Source organism: Motacilla alba, chromosome 3, assembly GCF_015832195.1.
Source record: "Motacilla alba alba isolate MOTALB_02 chromosome 3, Motacilla_alba_V1.0_pri, whole genome shotgun sequence".
Lineage (NCBI taxonomy): Eukaryota > Metazoa > Chordata > Aves > Passeriformes > Motacillidae > Motacilla > Motacilla alba.
Window position 1 is genome coordinate 42005308 of NC_052018.1, and position 21992 is coordinate 42027299.

At 33.4% G+C, this 21992-nt stretch overlaps 1 protein-coding gene across 4 annotated transcripts in view; it reads left to right on the top strand.

The window, feature by feature from the left end:
• Nucleotides 1-21992, top strand: part of GRIK2 (glutamate ionotropic receptor kainate type subunit 2) — a 356698-nt gene that overhangs the window by 136349 nt on the left and 198357 nt on the right. For all 4 annotated transcript variants that reach the window (XM_038133845.1, XM_038133848.1, XM_038133846.1 and 1 more), the window contains 3 exons: nucleotides 2559-2740; nucleotides 6178-6231; nucleotides 9192-9365. In XM_038133845.1, the coding sequence (XP_037989773.1) occupies nucleotides 2559-2740; nucleotides 6178-6231; nucleotides 9192-9365 (410 nt within the window). The remainder of the gene's footprint in view (nucleotides 1-2558; nucleotides 2741-6177; nucleotides 6232-9191; nucleotides 9366-21992) is intronic.

Sequence of the window (21992 nt, forward strand, 5' to 3'; positions counted from 1 at the left end):
AGTACATCCCAAATGGTAGATACAGTGTAGAAAGAAACCTCTAACCTTTAATTAGTATTTAAAAGAGCCAGCTTTTGAAGTGTGATCCAGAACTGGAATCAGTTCCCACTGATCTCAGTTCCCACTAATGCCCGAATGGGGAAATCCCGCTTCTCAATTATATTTTACTAGAGAAATAAAAAGTGCCAGAGTAAGGTATGCTCAGAATTGTCTGATATTCTTTTGTTCTGTCAGGTGTTTCTCTGCAGCAAGGAGCTGTAGGGTAACTGTGGCAGTGGTACTTGCCACCTGTAACACACCTTCGCAGCAGCGCCCCACACCGTGCACTCTCTGCAGAGTTTCAAGGGAGTCATCACTCCCTTGCAAGTGAGGGGGTTTTGTTTTCCAAAATCATCCTGTTGAGAGCCCTGCAAGCTGGAAGCTGCTGAACATATGCCAGTAAGGAATTTATTCCTTATAGTGGGTGGCCAAGTGGACCACTGAAGTGAGTCATTTAGTAGAGTGGAACATGTTTTGTTCCCTGTCATAATCCATCTCAACTTTACAACTTTACTGGTGGCTGGAAACATGGTGAAATATATATGTTAAAATCTTAAAAATGGAAGCATGCACTCACTCTAACTATTACTAAAACTAAATATTCCTCTACATGTAGAAGCTATGAAAAATATCACACATTAAAAGTTTAAGGTTTCTTTTTATTTCACTTTGATGAGGACAGGAGGAAAACATAGCATTGAAAACCCTGGAATTTGCTTGTGTCTCAGATTTAATTAATCTTAAAATATATTTTGAGAAATCTCACTGGTTACTATTTGTAATTGACAGTTATTGAAGGCATAAATACTTCTTCCTGTGCTTGCCCGCTCATCTGTATGGTCCCAGCACTGAGGTCCAGTCAGTGCATTGAAGAAATATGCATTTGCAGGTTTTCTTCCCCACATTCTCATGCTCATGTTTCTTTGGTAGCTTTCTACCTTTTGTACTGCCTTCCAATGTGGTACTTTGTTTATTCCTCATCACTTCTCATCACTTCTCTCTCAGACACATAGGTAACCCAGAAGGCAGACACTATCACAGTATTCTCCTTGACAGCCTTTAATTGCTCTAGTTCCTGCATCTGTAAATTTCCTATTTCAAATTTTGGTGTGATTTTTTTCTTTCTCTGAGGAAGTCCAATATTGATAAGATTTATGAAGATTACACATTTATTTTTTTAATTCTTGAACAGCCCAGTTAAGACCTTTAAGGGCTTATGTTCTTGGGTAATTCTCTGGAACAGAACAAAGCTTGGAAGTTTTGAAATCCTTGGGTTTCACCCACTGCCGTTTCCTGAGGTTATTGTGGTTAGAGCATAGAGCTAATAGCACCAAGGTTGTGGGTTCAACTCCTGTGTGGGCCATTCAGTTAAGAGCTAGACTTGATCCAACTCAGAATATTCTGTGGTTCTCAAACTAATTAAACTATATGCTTAATTCATTAGGGTATTGGAAAACATTTACTTCAGAAACTCCTGTAGGCAAGAAAACACTTCTTGCCATTCTGTAATAAATCTTGGATCTATGGTAAAAGACCAAAGCTGTATTGTATTGGTGCAACCAATAGGGATAGATCAAGGGACCTGTCAATTTGTATTTTCTTACATCTGTTTACCAAAATTTTGTAATATAAATTTGCTGCAGAAAAAAGCAACATCTCTTTTCCCTTTCTTTCTATCCCTTTTCAAAATTTCTTGACAGCTTAAATGTCCATCCCATCTCCAAAGATGTAACAAAAGTTTTTAGTGTAACACATGAAAATATGCTTAAAACATACATATCAGGGACTCTGTCCTTTTGAGTAAAGAATGCTTTGAAAGAACAGTTTGCAGTCAAGAAGAAGCAGTTAGTCTTCCCTTTAACACTTGATATGTTGAAAATACTTAGTATTTGTACAGAAAACTTGAACATTATGAATCATTATAATGTTTCTTATAATCAAAATAATTTCAAAGTCACTTCCAAAAACATATTAAGTGTTGTTCTGGAGTGGTTTTAATTCCAAAACTGGCAGAGTAGTGTAAAGCTACTTCTGTTTCTTGCTGTTCTTGGAAAGTGATTCAGTACGGAAATATGAGAACAGATTCATGTGAGAGTGTTCTACAGTGCTGCAATGATTCACAACTTTGTATGTAAACTTGATTTATTATTTGGGAGACTGTCTAGTCTGATTAAAAACTATTAGTCTGGGATATGGCTTTAATTGAATCAGTGTAATATGTTCTTTGAAGAGGAATGTCACAGTTGCACGATAATGCTAGAGGAAGATTTGTCTGTCTGAAGGTAATCCTAAATGAGCTCCTTACTCTCCATTAATATTAAGGGAAAAGAGATTTGTACTAAAGTGTTGGGAGTACAGATCCTTCTTAATATTTCTTTTTAATAACATTTTTGTGTATCAGTTCCAACCAAATTAGAAGGGAAAAACAATTTGGAAGCTTTGAATGCTTGTGGTATGTTCTCCTGATAGCAGTTCAGGTTCTTGTTTTGATAATTTTCCTGACTCCTGTTTTCTTTAAGGTCTCATTCGATTACAAGAACTCATTAAGGCTCCATCACGATACAACCTAAGACTAAAAATCCGCCAGTTACCGGCTGACACAAAAGATGCAAAACCATTGCTAAAGGAGATGAAAAGAGGCAAAGAATTCCATGTAATCTTTGACTGCAGCCATGAAATGGCAGCAGGCATCTTGAAACAGGTAATCCTCATTCTGCTTTAGATGTCTTAATCTTTTTCATCCCTAATAAATAAAAGTATTATCCAGACCTAATGGTATTTAACAAGCAGGGAAATTGTATGTCAGTTTTACTCAGGCCTTACTGAAAATCAACCAAGGATTTCAGAGGCAATTTTATTGGTAACACAAAAGGTAGGTGCTTTAATTATGCTTTTATAATGAAAGAGTTCAAATAATTTATGTTCAGGAGGAACATGAAGACATATTAATCTTTCAGCTATGAAGAACCGGTGCTTTGGAGAATTGATGCTTAAGGCATGGTTTTAAATGCTTGATTAATGTTATTTTATCCATCAAATCTTTATGTATGTATGTATTTATTTATATATTTGTTTTTGTTTGAGGCCTCTAGGATGTGTATTCCTAATCAGATAGTGATATCTGAACAGTATGTTACCAGCAGACCACATTAGTGTCTTCCATTGAGAGGACAGAATTGATATCTTAGAGCCATGTTCTCTTTGCACTAATAATGGATCTGCAAAACACCCAAGTACATTTGGGTTGATGCTTTGAAAATATTGTGTGCAGATGAAATGAGTAGGTGAGATACAGCAGAATTCCAAATATTTAACTGGCTCAGAGGCAATCTTCCCCATAAGTTTTTAATTAAATTGTGACTTCCAATAGCGAGTATAGGAGGAATACCTAAACTGAAACAATATTCTACACTTCTAATGCGTATCTGTTAGTGACTTGAATTCAAGTTTATATTATGTTTGCTAGAAAACTGTAGGGTCTAAATAGAAAACAAAATGTATTTAAGAGTTGGAAATATGTGTCTCATTAGAGGTACTTATAGATATTATTGCGGGTATAAGTAAAATTGCTAGCAAGCCTCCATGTATAATATAATTTCTTTTCTTTATTGTTCATTGATTTAACAATTTTTATCAGTTCCTAGTAATTTTAAACCTCTGCTAGTTTGTTTTTTTTTCTAAACATAAGCCAGCCTAGTTATTCTAGTTGTTTAGACTAAATCATTGAATGTACATTTAATTATTTTAAATATTTAAAATCTAAACAATGCAAATGGGAAATGTGTTGATGGCAATATTAAGCGGCAATACTAACAATAACTCCATTGAGATACATTAGTTATGCAGTATCTAGAAATTTTTAGGTGAAAAAAACCTTTTTCTTTCACAGTATACAACATTGTGAAAAATGTATGAATAGAGGGAAATGGGAACAAAATTAAAACCATTGTGTCTTTAATCATGTCCCAGGACCCAAGAGTGAGCATCGAGCCTCTTTAAATCAAATAGTGAACTATTTCATCAAACCACACTGGTTATCCTAAAGATTACAGAGGGAAGATACAGAAAAAATTCTTTCTTGAATGTTGAGATTTTTATACAGATTCTGTAGATTTTTACTTTTCCATTCAGGTCCTATACTGCAATGCTTTAAATCTGCCCAAAATTTGTAATTTTGAAGCTGAATATGATCACTTGCTGTTGAAATTGACACAAGGGGTGTTGAGGATATATTTATTATTTAATGTTAATATTCCAAATATCATACTTATAAGTGATTATTGAAAAAAATCTTTATATATCCATTTCTGAATTATTAATTGATCAGATTTTTTCCCTCTTAACGGAGGGAAAAATCTTGGGAGACATGACGAGGAGTTTCAGTTTGAGAGGATAACTGGAAAGATTAACAGTGAAGCTGATGGAAGACAACACAAGTTGACAATAAAGAAAATAAAGTACCTTGAGAACCTAGTGAAACAGCAGCTACATTTTGCTGACCAAAAATATGTAATAAAAAGTAAAAAAAAAATCCCATCAATCAGACAAACATACTTAAATTAAGGCAAATCTCATTGTTATCTACATCACCAGGCAACCAGGGAAACCATACATAATTTAAAAGGTTAGGGAAGCACTGTAATAATGAGAACAGAGAAATTACAATGTTTGAAGAGGAAAAAGAAGTGAGATCTTTAGAGAAGTGAAAGCAGAGATCTTTAGAGGAGGTGAAAGCAGCAAGACCTGGAAAAGAGACAGCATCATTGCACAGCATAATAAGGAACATGTGTAGGATGTTGTGTAGGGATCCTTTGGAGTATGAAAGTCTTGATTGGAAGCAGTTATGATATAGGTGACTGCAAATGTGATACACATATAGAGGAAGACACTTTGGTTTTATTAAAAAAAATATTATAAAAGCTAAGAATGTTTGTAGTTGTAGAGTTCCTAGTGAAGTTGTAATATTTCTTATGAGAATGTGGTTTTCCTGTGTTTGAGAATTTAATTTTTACTGAATCACTATACTCTAGTTCTAAATACTGTTGTGGAATTTTAAGTACACTGGTATAGGCATTCTTTGGAAAACTGGTGTTCTTTTCAAAATCTTGTTTAAAATACTATAAAATCTGATTTACAACTGATATTTGGATTAGTTTTAGATTTTTTTCTTTTGAAAAGATCATATAGACTATTAATTCCATCATTTCTCAGACAATGTCACAAGTAAAAAAGCTCCCACAGCCTTCAGAATGCTGACAATTCTTTTTAATACAAATTCTGCTATTGTCACAGTAGTCTAATTGTGGCCTTTAGTGTCTTTAAGGAGTCCATCTGGTAGCAACTTGCCTAAGAATTCTTTTGATAGTTCCAGGAAAGGAAGAAAATCCTAAGTCAACGATTGTGCATGAAGATAAATGCTTTTCTGGGGAAAATGCGCTTAATGAATAAACATGATGAAACATAGTTTTTTTATCTACAGATATTTTTATGCAGTTGAGAGGAAAGCATTAACTCTTAAAATGCACAGTTTATCAAAAACTACTTCATATTACATAGATATCAAGAGCGATGAAGGTACTTGAGAGACACCTGAATTTATAAAGTGATTCTATGAATATTTGTTCTTTTTTATTTAAGTAGTATCTCTGTTGCTGTTCAAAATTTGACTCGAGAGAATTTTCTTCCATGGCTGGAAGAATGTGAACATGTATAATATAAACTTGGGTCCTTCTTTTAAATGCATGGTATTGTTCATCAAAATAGAAAAAAAATCCTATGAGGTAATTCATTTTAAAGAAAGGGTTCAATAATGAATGAAAATATTGTTGACTCAAATTATGTGTTGTAACTTAATGTATCCATTAGTATGTAAAAATACAAGCCTCTTTCACATTTACTGCACTAAACAGTCTAATAATATTCTTTCTATCAGAAGATCTGGTTCATAAATTCCTTTAATAGTCGGTAATCTTCTCTAACTGCTAAGAAATGACTCGCTTGACCTAATTTTAGCATAATTCCAACCCTATAGTCTCATTTTAGTAGTGTTCTTTTGCAGTGTTTCATTTGCCATGTGAGTGTGATAAAAATGTATTATGTGGCCTCAGAAACATTAATCTTTTGTTTATTTTTTTAAAGGCTTTAGCTATGGGGATGATGACAGAATACTATCACTATATCTTTACCACACTGGTAAGTGGCTCATGAAAACATAGTGATGACATCCAACAAAGACATTACTTTCCTAATTATATTACTCAACAAAGTAGATAAGGTCTCTCTGGAATGGGGTGTGAGTGCAAGATGTTTTCTTTGCTGAGTTTTCTTACTTTAAAGGAAAGCTATCAGGATGGTTTAATTGTTGTTCAACAGTGTGCTCTGAAAACTGATAGACTGGAAAAAGGCTTCTGGCTGTAGCACTGCAGCTTTTAACTATCAAGAAGGGTTAAATGTATAATTCATTGTTTATTTTATGCATTTTGTCCTTTTTGTCTTTTAGCTGTTTGTATGTGAAGATTAAGACATTTTAAAATTTACTCATATATTCCATATTTTTAATTCAACATTTTACAAGGTAGTTCTTCTCTGTCATATGATTCATGAATAATTTGGTGTGAATCTGAGCAGCATTTTATTTAACAATTCATATGCGCTTTTTAGGCGCATGAATTATGCAATATTCTTTGGTGTCCACTGTAAATGTAACTTAGAAGGAATTTGATCATTCTTGGATCTATCATTTGAAATAAATGAACATTTAAAATGTCAATGGTCTTACAAAACAAACGTGTATATGAAGACCTTTTTCCTGCTCATCACAGCCCAATTATGAAACAGTTTAAAAGTTGTTAAAATATTATTCTAGGGACTACAGTCTCCAGAGTTGTGCTCATTTTTCTGCCTGGAATTTACGTTCAATTTTGTCTAATTAGATTGCAGTTCATGATGTTTTTTAAAAGAAAAGCATGAGACAATTGTGAGACAGATGTGCCTTGGCAAAATCATGCTTGAACTGACCCCTGTTTAAAGTCACATACATGTTTAAGCTCTTATGAAAATGAATCCTTTGTGGTAGGGTAGGAGTCCACCTCAGTATCACAAAACAGAAGTTCGTGTAAAGAGGTAACATGAAATAGCTAGTTGGATACAAAGCAAAAAAACTTGTGAAGTTCCAAGGCACACCCTAAACAAATACCTATCTTATTTTAGAAGGTAAATTGTTCTGCCACTTATAGATTTAGGATTTCATGTGATAGAATTTCCCTCACTAAATAGATTTCCTGCCATAAAAATTGATTATAGATGTTTTGAAGGTCTTTTTGTTATTTTTAAAATTTTTGTCATAGATGAATTTTTTTTCTTTGAGTACTATGCTATCCTTTGGCATTGAATTTTCACTCTTAAAGCTCTGTTTAAAAATCAGAACTTTCTGTCATTCTTATTTACTTATTAAAACATTATCTTTTCTGTGGGGACAAGACTACTACATTGACTTGGAATTATCAAGAGATAATTTAATGTGCACAAACATATCAGAGATTTTGATTTTGCAATGTAGCTCTGGAACCTGCATCAGAATTTAGTTGTTTTTATATATTAATTGCTTCTTACCTGATATGGTGAAAGTCCTGTCAAATAAATTTTCCAGTCACAGTGTTAACAGTCTTCTGTGTAATCTCATCTTGATTGATTCAAGATGTAATGGACAGGCTCATTAATACATTGCCCTGTGTGCACTTGTAATAAATGCATAATAATATTGTGTATATTTATTACATTCCAGTGTAAACATGAATGTGTTTGGATTAAAAAATTGCATTCAAGGTTCTGACTTCTTGCACAGTAAAAGCTGAGAGAATTTTTTAAAGAGAAAGATGTAATGTAGTTCTAGTTATGTCCAACATTTCCTTTGCGATAAAATGTTTTATTTCTTTGCAAGAGGATGTAAAGTTATTTTAAATGAATTTTGAAACCTGCGTATCTAAGATACTGTGAATGGGAAAGAAAATCATATTACTACCTATAGATTTAAAAATGGATAGTGATTGATAACTGGTTGATATTTTTATGAGCTTTTTGATGTTAACAATGGGTGTTACATTTGGATTTTCTGCAGTACAGTATTTAATCTTCTTCAGCTCTAGCCAGTAAACAAAATGGATTCAGGAAAATATTACACCTAAAGCTAACTGACAACAAAAATTAAATTAGATGAATGAATACCTATGAATTATGGGGGAAATTTCAATGTTCAATAAATTAAAATTATGTTATAGGGAAACACTAGATTATGTATAAACTTGATTAATTTTTTTTTTTTTTTTCCCCTGGTGAAAACTCGATCTTAGAAATGAGTTTCCTGAAGTCTAGTACTATTTCTACGTTGCTTCTTAGGATTTGATCAAAGCACTAGGATAACCTTGAATTTACTTTCTTGAGCTAAAATTTGAATTGTTTTACTTTTTATGCATTATTTTTCCCCCTGTGTGTATTTGAGGGCTAACTGTACACTCACACATACAGACATACTGAAAATATATAAATTGACAAAAGCCATTCTTGCAAAGATGAATTCCTAATCAAAGAAATGCCCATATTTGGAAGTATTTTGATGACAGTGAAAAAATACTTTTGATTAAATTTAAAGCCATGTACATTTCTCCTGGTCCCTGCTCACCACCACCCCCACTCCCTGCCTACTCTCCTCCACCAATTTATCCTCCTAAGATTAACATGTTTAAGTTTCACTGAGAGTGAAAACTCAAGGAAACTCTTGTCCAGTTTATTTTATTATTTGATGCTTGTTTTATTTCTGGTAAGTTCAAGAACTAGTAATTAATATTAATATCTAGAAACTGAAAATTTCTAGATATTAATTACTGTAGTATTTTAGCCTACCTAGTAGTAGATACAGTTCTGTAATTGGAGTAACATTTCCTGAAAGTCTGATCTTCCTCTGAGAACCAGATTACTCCCACCATAAGGGCAGTTACATTGCTTGCTCACAGACACAGGCCCTCAGACAAGCAGAACACATTTCCTAGCATAAATAGCACTGAAAAATTACCATGCTCTCATCTGGGGAGATGGTCCAACAATTGAAATAACAATTGCAGTGTATTACAGAATTTATACAATGGTGACTTTTTCAGGACCTGTTTGCCTTGGATGTGGAACCCTATCGGTACAGTGGTGTTAATATGACTGGCTTCAGAATTCTAAACACAGAGAACACCCAGGTGTCATCTATCATTGAGAAGTGGTCTATGGAGCGCTTGCAAGCACCACCGAAGCCTGATTCAGGTTTGCTGGATGGATTTATGACGGTATGAAAACCAGTATTTGGTTCCATTTTTTATATGTTTGTGAAGCTGAAAAGTAAAATATAACTTTTTGTTATTAAAAGTGTTTAGAGATATGTAACCAAATATTATTGTAAACATGATTCAGAGAGTAACTGTGATGTTTCTGTTAATATTTTGCAGATTGGATACATGATTATAGTAACTTTTTTTTTCTAAATTATGTATACTGTATTTTTTTCAAATTATATTGCCATATTCTAAATGTCAATTTCATCTAAATTCCCTAATTTGCTGGTGAAATTTTTTTATGGGGCAAAAATCAAGCTAATGAAAATTATCTCTTTCTCTACATTTTGTGTCTTATTAATTAAAGATTCATTCATTAATAATGTGTACTTTCTAATGTTTACATAAATCTGTTTTTAAAATATTTCAGTAATATTATGACCAGGACCTCATCACTGTCTTTTGAACTTACTGTTCTTTCAGATTCATCTGATAATTAATCTGGTTGTTTGTTTTCATTTTTTCCTTCCATTTTGCCACTAGTCTTTGGCCTCACTTCAGTTCATAAAAAATCTAACTTATATTCCTGCAAACAGACTTTCCTTGCTAGGTTTTGATGAGTTTCTGCTCATTAGTTGGAATTCAGTCTGGAATTACAATGTCAGGAAGGAAATGATTTTAAAAGATATCCTACATTAGGTCAGCTTTAGTCTTCAAATTTGTTGAAAGATTTTCCACTTTGGCCCCTTAGCAATTTTGGTAGTTGGGTTGTTTTTTATTTTTTTGGTAATTTTTTGTTGTTGTTGTTGTTAGGTGTTTTTTCTTTTTTGTTTGGATTTTCTTTTAGGTTTTTCATCTTCAATTTAAAAAGTAGAAAATTCTATTTCTTGAAGACAGATATCTTAGTAGTATATCAGATGCTTAGATTGTGTTAGTTATTCCACATAACACATCTAATCAACTTTTTTTTCCTACTGATAAGATTTAATGGCCTTCTAGATATTAGTTACTAAATTGCAATCAATATTTAATAAATTAGTTTAATTTTTTTCTAGAAAATGACCCTTTTTAGGGAAAAATACTTTTTAATGTAAATACTGTATATAATGTTTTGAACATGATAATTTGAAACATTTTAAATTTAATTTGTTTACTAATTTTCTTGCAATGCACTTTACAGATTGCATCACATGGTAGTTTAAAATTTATATTGTTCATTTCTCTAAATAATTTCAAAAAAGCAAATGAACCCCCAAAATCTGAAAGTTGTGTCAAGCCCACATCTGGTTTTTATATAGCTGCTACTTGTCATTGTAAGTCATTGTTTCATGCTTCCTTGTTTGCATTAATACTCTCAATTTTTTTTTTACCTTTTTGAATTTAAAATTTGCATAATTTCTTCTCATTCATTGTAGTTGTATATTTTATGTACTGATCAAAGATGTAACTGATCTCGGATCTTTAGATATTTACCAAGATAAGTAGTGATAGTTATTTTATAAGAACATAGGGCCATGGTGAAAAATAATGGAATAATAAATATTGGAATAGAGTTCTGTGGGCCAGTTGCATGTTTTTCATCTCCTGTGGTGCTGTAAAGAAGGTGCTTTTCACAGAAAACCTTCTGATGTGCGGCAGAACTCTATAATTGCTATTATAGGACTCTGTAAGAATAATACTTTACATCATTACTTTGCCTCAGGATAGAAAAGTATAAAAAAGTGCATGAAAAACATAGTGGCTCCTCTTCTGGACCCGTAAGAGCCCTCTGTGCTCCAAGTGGAACCAAGTGTTGATACAGACGGTGATGAATATTTTGTGGTCATTCTTTTTGTTGATTAAGCATTTAAATGTGCTTCAATTACCTGGGTTTTGAATACCTGAGAGATGCAGATAGTATTTAAATTTTATTTAAAGGGCTAATAATCTTGGCAAGCATTATGAGTTTGCAGAGGTTTTTGATCTGGTCCTTAGATACAAAAAGTCATCCACAGTGTGTCCATTTGGACAGTGTGAAGGAAAGTCAAATCATGTCGTCATTGCACAATGTTCTTTCTGTGCCCAGAAGAAAATAAACCATTTTATTGACTTATAATCAGGGAAGCTGTAAAATCAGTTAACTGTGTAAAACTTGACTTTCATGTCACTGTTCATGTATATTTAAAGTCAAAAATGGACTTGGAAATCAAAGACCCTTCATAGATATTGGTGCTATGGAGGACTCTAACTGATCTGGGCTGGAAATGTGTTTTATTTTCACTGGTTAATAATGGCTACAGCTTAATCAGAAAAAATTACCAAGACTGCTTAATGGGAACGCATTCAGCTTGAACCACACAGCTAAATGCCATTTAATCAGGTTTAAAACACCTTAAACTCATTCCAAATAAAAATCTGAAGTTTGTATAAAGCATTTAGAGACCTCAGTGAAGACTAACTCTTTTCTGGTGGTGTAAAAACAGACAGTTATGAATTGCAAAGTTTTTAAGCTCTGGTGGTGTTTCTTTACTTCTACCCCAGATTTTTTCACCATGTTGACTTTGCCCTTATGACAGTTGGAAAAATCAAAGTAATTCTGACATTGCTTTTCCTACTTATGATTCATAGAGTTACTGGTATTAATTGTTGTTTCAAGGTCTTTTCTGTAGGCTTCTATGACTCTCTAACTAGTATATTATTTTCCTTACAAGTATTTTACCTTTTCGTATCCTAAGGGAAAAAAAAAAGTTGGCATAAAATTTTCTGAATCCTATGATTAAAAACTATGACAGTTTTTCCTTTTTTTCTAAGCTGTTCCTTAGCACAGGTCTGGAAAAGGTGATGGTTTAGCACACCTGAGGGGAAAAGTGATCAAAATCAATTTTCAATCACATTTCACTCCCCGGATTTCTTAAGTATTTTTTGTATGGACCTTGGAAAAAAATTAAAGTATTTAATCAATGTTAGCATATTGAACAATTCTAGTAATGAATGTTTACTTATTGGTACAGCAAAGAAAATAAATGCATTCTATGATTTAAGAGAGTAACTACAGTACAATTGGCTTTGTTTTTTCCATGGCTCCAGCAAATCTGTAGAAATGTTGAAAATTTCTTGGCATATTGTTTCAGATTATTCATACTTTGCACAATCTTTTGAGATAAAAGTGCTTGAGTAAATACTTAAAAAATTATTTCTTTTAAGGGCTAAACTAATAAAGAAAAATGTGAATGTACTTTTAATATGGTTCATAGAAGTCCTGTGGAAGACTCAGTTGTCTACTCTGGTTGTTCAAGATATTTTTCTATCATCATTCACATACTTATAGACCTAATTTGTGCATTTGATGGTTCTTTCATATTTCTTAATGTCTGAGGATAATCAAAATGATACTTGTCCTCATAATGTAGAAATAATAATCAAAATGTGTTGCTATGCATGTATTTGTATCCTTTTATCTGTCACAAACTTGTGCAGGTGTGCCTGTGCACACATGGTATAGCTTACTAAGCTACTTAAATAGTTATATTTATTTCTTAAATCTACATTCTCCTTTTTATTTTAAGTATTCTCAGCAGTCTTGTATTTACTTTGACCTTTTTTTTTTGTATCACCATACTCTTAGTAAACAGGAATGAAGAAAGTATAGTGCCTATACAAGTAAACATCACATGAAACTGGGACATGCCATGGCTGTTATTTCTTATAATAAAATTACAGGAATTTATACAGTAACAATTTTGCCAGAGGTAATAAACCACGCCTTTAGAAAATTGCAGGAGAAATGAAGAGTCAAAGATCAAACTGCAATACCTTATCTTTCTTGCTAGTGGAATTAGCTGTATCTAACATTTCAGTGTCAATTTATTGTTGTCTTCTTGTTTCTTCTTGTTACTTGAGTGGAAAAAGCCAAAGGAAAGAAAAAAATGCATTTCTATCCATTTTAAATCCAAATCTGTTTTTTTTTTTTTTCAGACTAGAAAAGCTTTTAAATTAATTCTCACTCAATCCTGCTCTTCCTGACTTAATTCAGCAATACATATAAGGAAGTTGTTTTTAAAATTTGATGTCTTACATATTTCCGAGTAAAATCCAGAATGGCTACTCTGCCAAATTGAAATGGGCAAACATAAATTCATTTACTCACTTCTGTGTTTCTCACCACCTACTCTTACTTGTTAGCAGTTCAATAAGTATTTTTAGAAAGCTACACTCTGGGCAGGGTGGGTTGTTAGAATTTGAACCTTGTGTTACCCCGGTATTAAACAACTTCTTACTAGATTGAAGTTCTTTAAACAATTCTCTGATATATGATATTCCGTTACACTACTGTCATTTTCCACCAACTTTTTACTGAATTCTGAAATTTGAAAGTGATTGGTACTTAGGAGCCCCTTGAACAGAATAATTTGGCATTAATAAAATCACACTATTTTTCAACCAGATTATGATTTCTTCTGGGAAAATTAACTTTTAAGTTAATAAAAAGCCCAAACGTACCATAATGAAATAAAAATATTTAATTAGAGTAACTGCAGCTGTTTTTTTTTTTTTTTAAGTTTAGATTTGCAGGAGTTCATCCTTATTTAAGCCTGGAATAAAAAATCTATTTTGAACTTTCCTGCAAAACAGAAAAATGATATTAATTATTATGACAAAATTTTTATTAAGTTCTAACAATATTGGCATCTGTACTGTATAATTAGAAAAATATTCTGGAAAACAGAGGGACAGCATACTATGTTAAAGAAACTTTGTTATACTTCTCTTACTGAGTCTGTACAAGTATTACACAGAAAGAAGAAAAAACCCACAAAGCCCTGAGCATAAATACACTTCCACATTTATATATGACAACCATGATTCACGCCAAGCAAAATAGAGCATAAATAAAGTGTTGTGAGTTCAGAATTCTTTTACTCTTCAACTATTAATCTTCACAGTTTTCTATGCCTCAAGTCAGAATTTAGCATGCATAATTAAGATGACCTAACAAGCCCTGCTGCTTAATTAACATAAATTTTTCCTTACTAATTGCTTCTGCCTATCATCCCATTCAGCTCTCTGCTTTCTTCTTATATAGAGAAGAGTGTTCTTTATTTTTTCTATTCTGACTATTAAGTCTATTCTTTAATGTCCGCTTTAGTAGCTATATGTGGGAGGTGCAGAGAAGCACTGTTGTACTTCTTGAATACAGGAACCAAGATCAATATTTAGGTGTTTACCCCAGAAAAGTCACAGTTGGCAGCTGATGCATACATTTTGTGTACTGCCTGGTGGAATGAAGTGTTATTCAGTTGAGCATTTTCTCTTTTCACTCCTAATTACTTTTGCCTTTTTTTGTTAGCTTCTCAGTAAATGAAAATGATCATTGAAAAAAACCCCTGAAATTTAGAATGACATTAAAATACTGTTGGCAAAATGCTAGAGATTTTTTGTGTATGCAGAATGGATTTATGGTTCATTCCTGTGCATGGGATTTTCATTTGCTTCAAAAAACAGGAGATGAAATTTTATTCATAAAGATTTGAAATTTTTGAAGCTGGTGTATAGACTTCCTCAGATAAGGAAAATAGATTCAATCATGTGTTTCTTTAAGTGTGTAACTGCAAATAAGATGCAAAGATCATGAGAAGAGATTCTAATACCCCAATAAATTGTCCTTAATTGAAGGAATGTACAAATGCATTTACTTACAAAGTTGTCTAGGAAATTCATTTTGAAACTAGCCATTTTAAGGGATACAGTAAAAATCCTGAAGTTACAATTCCTTTGGTATTTGAGAATGGAAATCAGAGAGAGAATAATGGGTTAGGTTTGTAAATGTGTAGATATTTTTCCCTAATTAGCTCTCCATATTTGCATACCTAAAGACTTGGGGAATACATTTGTATAATATATTCTTTGTTCTCTTTTCCCCCTGATTGCAAGAAAGCTTCCAGTAAGCAACCTCTCAACGTCTAAACCTTATGACTGTTTTGTAAAATCTAATTTATCTGAATGTTCTCTTTCTTATCTTTGTGGTTATGTTAGTTTAATATTCTCAGAAATTTTGTTGAATCCAAGTTCAAGCCAAAGAATTGCTAACAAAAAAGGTCAAACAGTGAGTACAGGTGGACAATAATGTATTTTCAGTTGCAATAAATCAATGTGTTCAAAAACCCTAAAACCTTGTGAGGAATTGGACCAATGGATGAAGACCATGTTAAATGGCCACCTGTAGTCAGGTGAAAGAGATCATTAATCAACAGATTTCTCTGGCTTATTTTTGGTTAAACTACTAATGTTGGAAGGGGTACTTTTATTGCATTATAAAGTTTGGAGTAATGGCACTGAAACCAGGACATCTGAAGTTGAAAGAATTGACTGAAACATAAAAACGCAAAATTTACAAAATGGGGCTCAGTTCTTCTATCATGACATAACCAAGGCTTAATGATGTTTTTCATGAAAGAAATAAATAACTCCCATGTCAGATAATTGGACATAAATAATACTGAGAGCTCTGTTTTACTGCTCTGAAATCTAAGTGTAAATTTTCCAGGTTTTTTGCTCTACATAAAAACAAGCAAACAACAACAAAAACTCCCAAATAAAAACCCAATCCAACCATCCAAAACAAAATGAACCCCATCCCATCACATCACAGTAATTTTAATCTAGCTGTTGCTAATCCATTTTAATCAAGGTTTAGGTAAACAGCATGAGCCAAGGAACAGCATGACCTTAAAAGAGTGAAGTTGTGATAAGTGTAGGTACTAGAATTTAACCAAATAGAGTTAAAATGATGTTCTTAATTACTGAATCAAGAAATCAGAGAGATGCAAAAATGGAAATATACTCTATTAACATTATTACTATTTTTTAAAATTAGTTCAATATATTTTTAACCTAGTATTTTTCTACATTAATTTCATAGTTTCTCATCTGTGGCCTCCAAAATCCAGGTTTTTTTGCATGCATCATAAAGGAAGAAAAAAAATATGGTGTAGTTCAGGGTTTTCTTTCTGGAGCTTGTCTGACTTTATTTATCCTTGATGTTAGTATTTTCAGTGACAGTACAAACTGTTGAATAGCTTAATACAAATTAGTAATTTAGTTTTCCTAATGGCAAAAGGATATTTGTGAAACTTCAATCTCTTATCTCCACATAACAATATGGAAATTACAGTTATATTTGGTATAGCTACTTAAATAATAATTTAGTAACTGCTATCAGACACTGTGACTGGACAGGAGAATTTGATGAGAAGAAGATGCTGTTAAGGTTCCTGAGGGTGAAAAGATCAATAAAAATAAAAATAAATACTTGTTACAGAAATACAGTCTTGGATTCTGATTTAAAGCTTCAAAGAGGATATCTTCTTATGTAGACAGCTTTATAATTATCCCTTTAGCTAAAAGAATTTTCTGGATTTGCTGATGAGATGTGTTTAGTAACAGTGTAGCAGCAAATGCGTACTTCAAAGGAAATACTAAACAATTACTCATTACTGCATTACAAGCTAAGAATCTCCCCTAGGCACAGTTAATTTTGTGAGTTTAAGGACTATGCAGGATTTCATGCTGTAAGATGTTTTAGAAATGATTTGTCAGCTATTTTGGGAATTAATTGCATTATTAAATATTCGAGTACTGTACACAGTAACTTTTAGAATTTTAACAGACAGGATAGATCAGAAACCTATTATCCTACCCCAAAGGAAAGCTACGTACAATATTTAGCTATGTACAATATTTAGATGTTTAGCATTTAGCAGAAATTGCAGTTTCTCTTCCATGGAAGACTTCACTGAATTCTTACAGATGTGGTTTGAGGATGTATCTATATATTTATAAATCCACTAAGATTACCACAGATTTATAGCATGTCAGCAGTCTGCATGCTGCTACGTCTTTATGAAGCAGCAGAGGGAACTAAGTGTAACAGCAAGTAGGGAAATGGCAGAGCTTGTGCAACCTGCAGGATGTCCTACACAGTGTAGAAGAGTAGCTGAAGCATAGGTTGCTTTTTTGAGATAAGAACCTGAGAGCCTTTTCTCAGGAAATATGCACGTGCCTGCACTGCATGAAATTCAGTCTGAGGACTGCAATTAAGAAACCGTAATCTGTTAAAGTCTATGTTTCTAAAGAAGGGCAATGAAGCTGGTGAAGGGTATGGAGCACAAGTTTTATGAGCAGTGTATGAGGGAGCTGGAGTTGTTTAGCCTGGAGGGAAAGAGGCTCAGGGGAGACCTTGTTGCTCTCTACCACTGCCTGAAAGGAGGTTGTAGACAGGTGGGTGTTGGTCTCTTCTGCCAAGTAACAAGCAACAGAACAAGAGGAAATGGCTTTGAGTCATCCCAGGGGAAGTTTAGATTGCATACGAGGAAAAATTTCTTACCAAAAGGTTGATCAAGCAACGGAGCAACCTGCTTAGAGAAGTGGTGGAGACGCCATCCTTGGAGGCATTTTAAAGTCTTGTAAATATGGCACTTAGGGACATGGTTTAGTGGTGAGATTGACAGGGCTGGATTAATGATTGGGGTCTTTTCCAACCTAAGCAATTCCATGATACTATGCAGACATCTTTCTTAGTATATACTTTCTGAAAAGAATTTTAATAGTTTATGTATATACTATGTTTATTGTAAATTTTCAAGGAAAGTGAACCAAAAGAAAGATTTCTTTTATTCTCTTTCTTTGATACTAATTTTAGAACTTGCCTTGAGGGGTAGCATAACTAGAACTGATAATCAGTGGACTTATCTGCAGGAATTAACAACTCTAAGAATCATTATGGCTACCATTGTGGGATGTGGAATGGTGACAGTGTAGGCATGTTAGGTTAAGTAGCAATGTAAATAATAAAATTTGTGAATTATAATGGGACCATCAATTTAGCCTTTATTGTGTGCTTATCAGCTTCACAACGGCACTGCCTGTTAGGACTGGCAATGTACTACACTTAATAGTGATACTTAAAAGTATGTTCTGAATAAATCCTTGCCCTTTGGAAATCAGTCTCTGGGTAATTTGGCTAACCTTTAGTTTGCTACATCCATTCCATGCTCAGATAGGGTAAGCAGATGAAGAGCTACCACTTTTAAATTTTTATTTAATTTTAAAGTGGAATATTAAACACTACATATGGCAATGGAGCGGAAAAGAGTGAAAATCATATGTAAATATTTGTCTCTGAATATTCATGTGGTTGTTTTGGATGTTGTTTGGTAGGCTGGAACAGTCTTCATTCATTATATGCTTCTGATATATTAAAACCAAGAATATGCTTTTTCTGTCTGTTACCAAGTAATACCTATTAATTACTGGACTAATTGACATAGCTGGTAGAAATAAACAAGCTTCAGCCTCTGGGGATACCACATTCTCTGCTAAAGACCTGCAAGTGTATCTGCTTGAATTTTTTCCTTTTTTTTCCTCCCCAATTTCCAGATATTTATGGATTTATCTCTGATAAGAGATATTACATCCCCTAATTTTTGCTTATCTCAAGTCACAGCAGACTTTCTGCTTTTAAGAGGGTTCATATAGTACATATTGACTTCATGGGGACTTTATTAGAAAGGACAGATATGTAGTTATTTCTTAAATTAATTTTCCTAAGGGATAACATTATTTCCTGTCCAGAACACCATGGACTCCATTTTAAAGCTTTAGAGATTCACAGGATATTTTGCTTGGCCTTCACCCTTCTGACCCTTTAGAAGATCAAAAGTCTCCTATAAGTCCAAATTCATGTCTGCCCACCTTTAGTGAATGTTTTGTCTCTTCTTTAAATTTTAAATTATGCTATATGCTTGACATAGTCAAGCCATAAGTAGAATTGTAGCAGTAAATGTACTTTTCACTTAAGGAGTCTAGAGGGAACACAATTGCCACAAGCACACATACAGAGCTGTTATGCCTAGGAAAATTCAAGCATCTACCCAAATCTCCATGAAAACACCTTTATGTCAGGCTGGAAACAAAATTAACATACTTTCATTTATATATTTTGTCTGTGAACATGAGGCCTCTACTCTCCCAAGTCACATTGAGCTTAGGAGATAGGTGAGAAAAAGGTACTGGGTGCACTAAAGAGAATTAAGTGTCATGATGTGAAAGAGAGATTTCAGATTTAATACTCTCACTTCCTAAGGCCTGAGTGTATGTATAGTATTTTAATACCAGTGATAATGCTGTAACCTAATTCAGGTGATAGTCTCTGTAATGTCCTGGAAATAAATACTGAAATTTCAGAATTTCCTTATTTTGATCCTGTAGTATAATTTGTTCAAGCCTTGTGGTGAAATGCTACTGGGAAAGCATTATTTTGTAAAGTATATTCTGTGCATGAGGTTTCTGTATCTATTGCTTATAAAAACAAAGTCTCATTTTATCTGTTTGTCATATGTCACCGTAGATGTGTTAACAATTCTATCTGTTTATTGAGCTGTTGATTGAGGCCTCAGTTCAACTAAATGTTCACCGTGGTTTTTTGCTGAAAAAGCAATGTGAAGCTTGCCAAGTAGTTTTGCTGAAGTCAAGTGGACTACTTTGACTCTTAACATGAAGTATATAATTTGATAAAATGGGACTTCAAAGGTCACTCATAAAAAATGTTTTATGTAAGTTACTTTGTTGCACCTCTTCACTTTTCTATTTTGAGGAAAGAATGAGAGAGAATTTCAAGGTATTTCTGATGGCAAGGGACAACTTTTTTCAGTGTTTTCATGATAGCAGACATAGTTCAGAAAACACCATTTTTCAAATTATGGATGCCTGATGACATGATTGTTCTCAGTGTTGTCTACGTAAAAGAAACAGCATGAGACTTTAGATAGCTTTAGACTATTTTGAATTTTTTCACCTTCTGTTTGCTTAAAATTCAGGATGGTTATTCTGATGCAATTTCAAAGTTTGAGTAAGATTGTGAGTCAAATCCAAAAAAAAATAACTCTGTATTTAAAAGAATAATATTCTCTGCAAGATTACTGAAAATAAGCATTGTTTTTTGCTTGTTAATCTTCAAAAGATAAGTTAAAAAACCCAATTTTTTTTTTTGTTGCGGTGCTTGTTATTTCTGTTATAGTTCTTTGGGTCCTTCACACTGTGGGATTCATCTTACCGTGAGTGTTTGCTGGAACTAGATCTTCCTGAGTGGACAGTTTTGCAGTAGTGTGCATCTAGAATTGAAGTCAGGGAATGTAAACTTTGCAGCTGGAGGACTGCTAGCTAGTAGTTGATAGACTAATTTAGAAGGTGATGTTCACAATATTTCCTAACTCGTCGATTCTGAACTCGCCTGAGGAAACTGGAAACCTATAGAAATCTTTTGGCTGATTATGAATTTTGCAGAATAACAAAACAGCCCAGGTTTGAAGGCACCTTGAAATATCTTGTCAAACTTTTCATGGGAAAAGGGGCTAAGATACACTCTGTCCAATTGTGTCTTGAAAATATTCAGTGGTGAGAACTTCATCATATCCCTGGGGAGGTTGATCTCTTGATTGTTCTTGCTGTAAACAAATTCTTTCTCAAGATGAAGTCTCTTCCATTGTATCTTCTACCCATTGTTATTTGTCCTCCTCATGTGGGTCTTTGCCAAGAAAGAGTCTCTCCTTTGTAGCTGCCCCTTTAGTACTGAAACACTAATGTTTCAGTGCTCCTAAGCCTTCCCTTCTCCAGGGAGAAAAGACCTAACTCCTTCAGTCTTCCCTCAGAGCACAGGTTTCCAGTCCTCTGATCATTTCTGTGGTGATCCTTTAGACTCTATCCATTGTGCTTGAGTCTTTTTTAAATTTTTAATTATGAGGGTCCTAACTGGACAGGGTACTTCAGATGCAGCCTGACAGATGTTGCATAGAGCGGGATGATCACACCTCTATCTCTGTAAGTAATGATCCTAGTGAATGCAGCCCAGAATCCAGTTTTCCTCTGCTACTGCAACATCTTGTGGCTGGCTCATCTTCAGCTATGTGTCCACAAGGACCTCCAAGTCCCTTTCAGCAAGGCTGCTCCCCACTCATGAAGATTCTAACCAGTACTAGCTTCTTTGATTATGTCATCTTTGCACAATTTCTTAAATTGCATGGTAAATTGAGTTGGGTAAATTTGTTTTCAACATCTAGTTGAATATAGAAACTTAGATACTGACATACCACTTTCTGTTCAAAGACCACTGTCATTCATGTAAGGTCCTCAGCCTAAGGTTTGTTATATGATCACTGATTGCAAAACTAAAGTCAATATTCATGGAAGAAGACGTTTATGTCTTGGGTGAAAGATTTAAAGCAACATCTGTGAGCAATTAGAAAAGCTTTGTTTTCTTTGGTACGGTTAGGTCATCATATCATTGTCTAAAGTAAAGATGTGCTTAATGATTTTGATTAGCCTAAATTTCCCACAGTTTGGAAATTAACTAGGAAAATAATAACACAAACTTATTTTTTAAAATTTAATATTCTTCTTTTAATGTTTGTACAAGTACAGTTCTCTGCCTTAATTTGCTGGGTTTAGTCTTGATGCAATAGTCTAGATAAAAAAAATGAAATTTGTCTTAGGTTGCATCAGAGAGTGTTGTCATTGTGTTTCTTTTAGCAATGAACATGCTCAGATTTTTTTTTACTTTACTGTTCCACATTTAGCTTATTCATTTACTAAATACGTGTCTTAAATAAA